An 8,300-nucleotide genomic window follows, 5' to 3' on the forward strand; every position below is an offset into this window, starting at 1 on the left:
TAAATATTTCTGGATTTTTGATCTCTTGACCAGTTTTTCCTGAGGTTTCTCAATTGGAATTCATCTCAAAAAGGACATAATTATGACAAATTGAACAGATGTCATATGGCAGGATTGCTAAGCCTGCTAAAACTTATTAGTGATTGGAAAAAACAAATTCTCAGGTCTGATTATAGTAAATTGAGTTGGGTATGTGAATACATTCTTCAGTTCAGCATGCACTCCCACACTCTCTTCTCTCTTCTTCCCACCCCCGTCCCACACCAGTACCAAACTGCAGCTGTGGGCTTTTGGAGGGGAAGAAGAAAGTCATAGGTGAAGACAGCTGGATCATGGACTGGTACATTGTGACATTATATTTTCATTCTTTTGCTATTGAGGAAAGATGAGGCAGGCACATTTCAAAAGAACAGCTGACACTTCCCACACAAAGTCAGTAATTACGTCAGTCGGTATAACTCTTTGGAGTTTGTGGATCTTCTTTCACATGTATATGGCAGAGGTCCAGTTTGTAGGTCTGGGCAAAAGTGGGTGAATGTAGATTGGATACACGCCATGTGTACATAGTAACAGGTTCTCGCTCTGTCTCCCCAGCTCTCTTCTTTTTCTTTGAGCTGTGATACCAGTGATTTGATCGGAGTGGCATAAGTTTAACTAACACAACTGGGTTTCGTTGGGAATAGTGAATCTTATTATCTTTAAACTTAAAAATGCTACTATTTAATACATGTCTGTTTACTATAGTATTTGGGAAGTTACAGTGCTTTTGGGATTGTGAGGTGAGGAAATGGCTAGAGAAATCTCCTTGTTGGTAATGTATATGATAGTCAACAAACATAATAAGAAAAAATTTTCAAATCTTTTCTTATTATGTTTTTTGACTAGCATATGTTTCCTTTTCATATATAAGGAAACCTAAACCTTGAAAAAGGTATTTACTGGCTCTTTAGGTGGGGAACATCAGGTGCTCTTTTGAAATGTAGAAACATTTTTTTTTAAATTTTTGGTGTCAATGGGGAAACCTTTTCAGTCATAAGGAGGAAGTAAAAACTTACGATTGCTTTACAATAAACTGGTTGTCTTCTGATACTTGGGATGAGACAGGAGAAGGTCCAGAGTAGGTGCAATATACAACTTAAGCCTGGATGTTCCAGATCTCAAGCACTTTTGCCAGAGGCATTTGGACTATTTGGTTATTTCAGGTGTCCCGCCTAATGAAATAAAATTAGAAAAACTTGGGGCACCGTGTGCCAACACAAACCTCTTCATTTTAGAGGTATTTGTGGGCATATAGAAATGGCTTGAATCTTTCATTTTCTGATCATTTCTGCAAGGGATCACTATCCCACTGAGAGATTGGGCTCAGTGGTCTCAGTTATTTAAATCTGTTTTTCAAAGTGTAGGGTGAGCTCTAGTACCATTTTGTTTCCAATATTATTAGTAAGTTGTGAAATAAGATAAGGGGATTGTGACCAGCATTTTTGTCTTTAATGTAGTAAAATAGAATAAAATGCAATTTTGATGCTGGTTCTGCAGACCGTATTTGTGTTACTTAGGAGCTTGTTGAAAATACAGAATCTGAGGCCCAGCTAGACCTACTGTGTTAGGATATACATTTATCTACATTGTAACAAAATGCCACCATCAGTGTTTACAAAATATTGAAGTAGAAAATTGTAAAGTTTATTACAAGTTAAAAACACATCCATTAATTGTTGCTGCAATTTTGTTTGTATGTATTCGTGAGTATACCCGCTTGTTCCTTGAAATGTATTTCTATGGGTCACAAATCCACTATTTTAAATATGGTCAGTGACATCATATTCCTGGTTGTGTGCTCTGTGAGAGCTCTATCTTTGCTTGGGAGGCATTGATGTTGTCTCTGAAGTTTTCTTTTCTTTTCTCTGTTTTTTTTTTTTTTTTAAATCTCACTTTCCATTCTATCACTTTCTTCTAGTTACCTCTTGTATATCTATATTTTCTTCTTTGTGTTTAATGTGCTTCAAGCCTCAGAATGGTACTCATTGTTGTGAAAACATTTCCAAGTTTCAGTTTGTGGTCAAATATACTCATTTTACTGGGAAATTAATGCTAATTAGCAGGATTTTTTTTTTATGTTTCTAGCACCAAATTTAAAGAAGGAAATACCCCAATTTTACCAATGGGCTTTCTTCTTCCATTTGTTATGTCTTCTAAATATCAGATGCTATAGTTACGTTTTGTTTGGATATAATTAAATAACTCAGTCTTCTTTGTGAGCAGATATGCATAGCATGCCTTATAATGCTTGGAACAGAATTTTAAGAAGAAATATGTATAACATTGAAGTCTGACTTTGTATCCCCAGTTGTATTTAAAACAAACAGTTGTGGCTTCATTTTACTGTATTCCAACCTAGCCCAGTACAGGCCAGGTAGAGGAAGCTAACTTTTTGTATCACTTGTATGAGATATGCTAATTTCCTGGAATGTGATCAAAAATAGAGAAAAATCATAATACTTGTACTTAGTGTTTGTTCCTTTGGCCAGCAATATGCAGTTCAATTTACTCCAAATAAGCTGCTTTGAAAAATATGTGCTTTATTTCCGTGGCTTGGAGAGTGCGACCAGTGAACAGCAAGCAATGTAATATCAAATTTTTTATTAAGCCGTCTTTAGCTAATTTTAAACATTTTGTGTTACACAACCACACATTGGTTGCTCCTGATCTCACTCTTCTCCATCTGATTGTTCCATTTAACTTGCACTTTGTTTTAAAGGGCCTCCGCCTTGAGTTTTATTTTATTTTAACTTAGAATGCTACAGGGGTGGTCCAGAAAAGGGGGAGAAATAGAAAAATTTGAAATTCTTAACAGTGAAAATTAAGAGGCTTGTTACTTACTAGAAATCATTCTGTTTATCAGTTATATTAGACAGTATGTACAGCAGAATTGCAAATGCTTACTAATATTTTAGTTTTTTTAATCCATACTCTGTAACAGTATGATATACATGTATTTGTTAAATGAGTTTTCCTCTAATTTTTTGTGCATTTTCCCCCCTTTTCCATGAAGGCCTTATCTGTTTGGAGCGGGGTGTTTTTCCATAAAAGCTCCATGGTGAGTTCCAGTTCAGTCCCGCATGCCTAATTCATTTGCCGTACTCTCAAAAAGTAACTGTGTTTTGTAGTTTTGTTTTCAGTTGCATGGCCTGATCACAGATAGATGAAGCAAATTTCTGAATAATTTGTAGATAGGATATGAATGTTGATATTTAACCTTTAAAAAAGCAGTTTTCTGGGTTCCACTTTATTCCTTAAAAAGGAAAAGAAGTAAGAATCACATATGAGGGTTTTAAAAAAAGAAAATAGAATTCTCTCATAAAGATGGTGGATAACAAGACACCCAAGTTTAAATCTTTGAGTATTAAAGTAATAGAAGTTCCCTACGTATTATGCTTAATGTTTGAGGATGATTTATTTTGAAATATAAATATATTTAAGGTATACCAAAAATGCCCTTATAAGGTTTAACTGCATTTTATTGGACCACATTCAGTTCTGTTTGAATAGTTTAGGTATTTAAGGAGCTGCATAGTGAGGAAATAGTATTTCACATTACAAACTCCTAAATAATATATTATTTTTAATTATTAGCACCCACTCACTATAGCATAGTTATTTAGTAAGTTCTTTTATAGCAGTACATAGAATAAAGCTTTGTCAGTCTTAGAAGTGATGATCACAGAAAAGCAATAGAATGTATTTAATAGTATTTTGAATATGTAAAAATGTGAAGCACAGTTTATTAAGAACTGGGTATAAAATGTTTAATGGTTAAGAGTCAGCACTACAGAATCAGACTGCCTGGATCTTGAATCCCAACTCACATATACACTTACTGGCTATATGTTTTTGGGTATTTTCTAAAACTTCTGATTCTTGTTTTCCTTACCTATTAAATGAAATTAGTGGTAGCACCTACCTCATGGATTCATTGTGAGGATTAAATGGACTTGTCTATATCAGTATACATCTGTACATAGCAGTGCTTGGCACATAGCAAACAATAAATGTTAGCTGCTAGTATGCTATTTCTTCTCCAGCTTATGGGAAAATACCATGTTAGAAAAGAAGCTTCTTTAAATTAGATTATGATTTTTACTTTTAAGAGTATGTGAGCCAAAAGGCAGCTTTGGGAAATTTAGGGTATATCAATTTTATTAATTTAGTCAGTATTATATGCAACTGGAATATGTGAAAATTTTATTATTATAAAAATAGGTGACATAAATCAACATAAAATTTTCCTCCTTGAAATGCAGTATGATAATTAGGACACAGTTCGTAAAACTATTCTAAGTAAATTCAGGTGTACATGAGTATAAATCCCATGAAAGTTGATTTTTATTCTTTCTGTTAACCAGCTTCCTTCTAAAAACAAATAAGATACATAGATCTTATGATCTTATAGTGGCAGTGAATTTTAAATACCACATTCAACATATGACAAAATTTATTTGTAGACTAAACTTAGAATTAAATTCTATTTTAATATAAATTCCTCGTTCTAAGTACAAAGAAAAGAGTTTTAGTATGTTAATAAAGACTGAAGTTTTTGCGTAGAAGTAACGATGGAGTAACAAATGTTGTATGTTAAATAAGAAAAGTCCATTTCTCCAACAGCTTATGTGCTCCTCACATTTAAGCAAAAGCACTTGTCAACCAGAAATGATTTGAGGTTGAAACAAGATTAAAAGAGCCAGATTAAAGAAGGGGATATATGAAATATAGTAGACTTTTAAATCATTGCCTGTCTCTTAGAAGACTGCTTTGTGGTTTGTTTGATGCCATCGTTAGCTCATAAGAAACTCGTTTTTAGTCACTTATACTAGACTAAAAGAACCTCCTTTAAAATAGGTTACTTTACTAGTGGTACATGTTTTTTCCATTAAGATCTTAATGAAACCTCAAATTAAGGCAGCAAAATGAATATAAAATCGACAGCTTCTTCCATGTTGTTTGTAAGAGCTCCTTTGTTTTAATAGTTTTTCCTATTTTTCCATGATATTTAGCATTCAACCTGAGAATGTTTTTATTTACAGTTCTGAAATAAAACATTATTCTAAATAAGTATGTTTATAGTAATTCTAGTTGTAGGGTAATATATGTATTTTGGATGAAAATGAAATTTTTACAGTTTCTCTTGAAATGAAATGTAAATTTCTTATAATCTTTTATTGGTTTCAAGTTGCAATATTTATAGTTAGCTAGGATTTTGCTTTTGGTATATCACAATTTCTACTAATTCTTCATTTTTTATGAAACTGATTTAGTTCTTTACATTCATGCAATTTCAATTGAGTCAGTTTAAAAATAGTGTCTGTTCCTTTGATTATTAAAATAAGCTTGTTGGAAAGTAAGCTATGCAGGCTTCTTCGACATTTTAGTCACTTTAGACTTTTCCGGTGTTATGTATCCTCTATGTTGGTTTAAGTAGGATATTTGAGTTTGAATGACTACATAAAATAAGGTAAAAGGATTACACGTGTAACATACTTTTTGAAATGTAGGAATTTAAGAGAAATAATTCCAGTGTGACTTTTTAAAACTGAATTTTGCTTTCAATATTACTAATAAGTAGCAAGTATTCGTTGAGCTCCTAATGTGCATGTGTTTAACCACTGATAAAGCTACTGATATTTTTGAATTGCTTATGCAACAGAAGACAATAAGTAGTTCATATGAATATATCCCTTATTCATAAAGTGTCGTCATATTATATGAGGGTACTTCAAAAAGTTCATTTGGAAAGATTCGTATTATCTTTTATTTCTGTTTTTCCATGAACTTTTTGAAATATCCTTGTATAAGGTTAATTTTAAAGAACAATTAAAATTTAAATACTAAATTATATGTAGTTTTAATTAGCATTCTCTAAGAGTATTTGGTCAATATATAAATAATTCATGTAAACTAACCTTGTTCTCTTGAGAACATTTAAAAATTTTATAATTTCATTTTTTGAAAGGTAAGATTTATACGGGATGGAAGAGTTTACATAAATCTGTTAGATCTTTAATAATTTGTGTTAGAATAATCTTAGATTATTATCATCTTTAGTTATTTAAAATATTTAATACTTTCAGTTTGCCCTCTTATTTAGAAAATACGAGTGAGAGAAAACTTCAAAATTCCTTTTATAAGGTTAATCAGTGAAGAATATAAAGAAAGTCTTTTTCTTCTTTAACAGAAAGCCAATATACCCCTTATAATTCTTACATCAGTGTTGTGTCTTACATTTAAACTGAAATATTAACTGTTCTCTATGTTTTAGAAGAGGAAAGAAGTGGTGCTTCTGTCTCATGTTAACTTCTTCCATGCTTGTGTCCCTCTAAACAAGGCATCGTACTGCATTGCTGTTTATCATGCCATCCATAGATAGACCACATTGATCCTATTATATGGTAATAATTTTACGTAGTAAAATTATCCAGGAGATCATTGTCCTGTAATTTTTAAGTGCAGGTATCATTAGAGTTTTGTATTTTTTTTTTTTTTAATGTGTGCAGCTGAGTGTGGACAAAAAAAGGCAAGAGAAATTCAATACATTAATCTGACTGGATTATGTAATACCGTAAAAGCCAATGGGAGAAAAATGGGGAACTTCAGTAGCCTTTGTAAATACTTTTGAATTGCTAGTCATTTTAATATCCCTGCAACTTCCTCTGATGGCAGTGAAAATCCTTTTCATTCTGTGGTTAGATGGTTAAGCCGTTCCTCTGAAGAAATGACAGAAAGTTACACTCCTCATTTTTAATTTAGCACCTTATTGGTTTATTTTGGTATTTTGTTTGTATGTTTATTTGTAATAGACTTAGTAAATATGATGGATTATAATCATTTTTTCTGAAATGGTGAAAGTTGGATTCATTCCATTTTTCTTTTATGTTTCACTCAAAAGTTAAGCCAAATTAAAAAAAAAAAATTCGAACACGGGGTTATTTATCAGAAGCTAAGGGGCGGGAGTAAAGGAGCAGGGGTTATCAGTAGAAAGGAGTCCATCAGAGGTATTGGTATGTTTTGTTCTCATGTGTAACCATTTTACAGTATGGATGAGTTCATATAATCAATACTATTAAACTTCTGGGCACCAATATAAATTGAAATACTATTTTTATATAATTGTATTATGAATTTAATAAATAAATAAATAAATAAATAAATGAGGGAAGGCCTCAGACACCCAGAAGAGCTCTTTTTAAACTTTGATATATTCCGTAATGGGATTTGTTAAGGCCTCTTTCAGGGGAAAAAGGGAGATGTTGAGAGCAAAAAGGAAAAGGTTAGTACTGTAGTGCTTTCCTACAAAGCCTGGATCACCAATCTGTAAATTTACATGATTTACAAGGATAGCACTTTTCTATTCCATTAACATATATATCAGTTTTCTATGTTTTATCTTTCTGTCAACAAAAGGTTATTTTGCAGTAGGAATATTCTGGGTCATTGTGGAAAAGTTCATACATGATATGTTGGTGACACACATTAGTAGAAAAGCCATTCTACTTCTACCAAGCATTCCTGGACTCAGTCTTTTTAAAACTTAGGGCAAAGGGCAAAGTTAAAATTTCAAAGTTTGGATATATGACATAGAAAATATTTTATTAATGTCATTCTTTTCATTAGCTTATTTCTCCTTTTTCTTCCTCTGCAAGTCGTATACACACATGTACATTTTTTTTTTCTGTATTGCTTAAATACCACATCATTCCCTAGGTAGACTGATGATACAAATAACTTGATATTAATATGTTTACCTGATATGCTTCATACCCAGTACACAGCACTATGTCATGCAGCAGGTAGCAAGTCATTTTTAGGGATGAAAACTCCTTTGATTCCTGTTAAACATGAACTTTTACTAATGGGATTTATTAAGGCCCTATCAGAGTTAAAAAAAAAAAAAGACATATGAAATATAAGAATAAGAATGCTTGTCATACTTTTACCATAAATTACTTATTCTCTGTAGGAAATAATGAGCTTATGTAAAATGACACTGTGTTGATTCTTTTTATTTTTGTGTTCCAAAACTGAGTTATGTGTTAACTTATAGAAGTGTAAGAGCTTTTAATTTTTGACATGGGCTGATTAGACTGTAAGCTAATAAACACACAGAATATATTTTTGCATGTCCAAAGACTAAATTGGTGTCCTATCATTTCTCTACTCTTTATTATTATGTTAGAAAAGTGTCCATCTGGCCCAGTAGCAACTATTTTTTTTTTTTTTTTTTTTTTTTTTTTTTTTTTTTTTTTTTT

General features: G+C 31.9%; 1 protein-coding gene across 1 annotated transcript in view; it reads left to right on the forward strand.

Annotated features, from left to right (window-relative positions):
• LOC103597049 (breast carcinoma-amplified sequence 3) overlaps nucleotides 1–8,300 on the forward strand; it is a 135,635-nt gene that overhangs the window by 82,259 nt on the left and 45,076 nt on the right. The window contains exon 6 of the mRNA XM_008580849.1: nucleotides 3,053–3,097. Within this exon, the coding sequence (XP_008579071.1) occupies nucleotides 3,053–3,097 (45 nt within the window). The remainder of the gene's footprint in view (nucleotides 1–3,052; nucleotides 3,098–8,300) is intronic.

The sequence above is a fragment of the Galeopterus variegatus genome, unplaced genomic scaffold, assembly GCF_000696425.1.
Source record: "Galeopterus variegatus unplaced genomic scaffold, G_variegatus-3.0.2 Scaffold2176, whole genome shotgun sequence".
In the NCBI taxonomy this organism is placed as follows: Eukaryota; Metazoa; Chordata; class Mammalia; order Dermoptera; family Cynocephalidae; genus Galeopterus; species Galeopterus variegatus.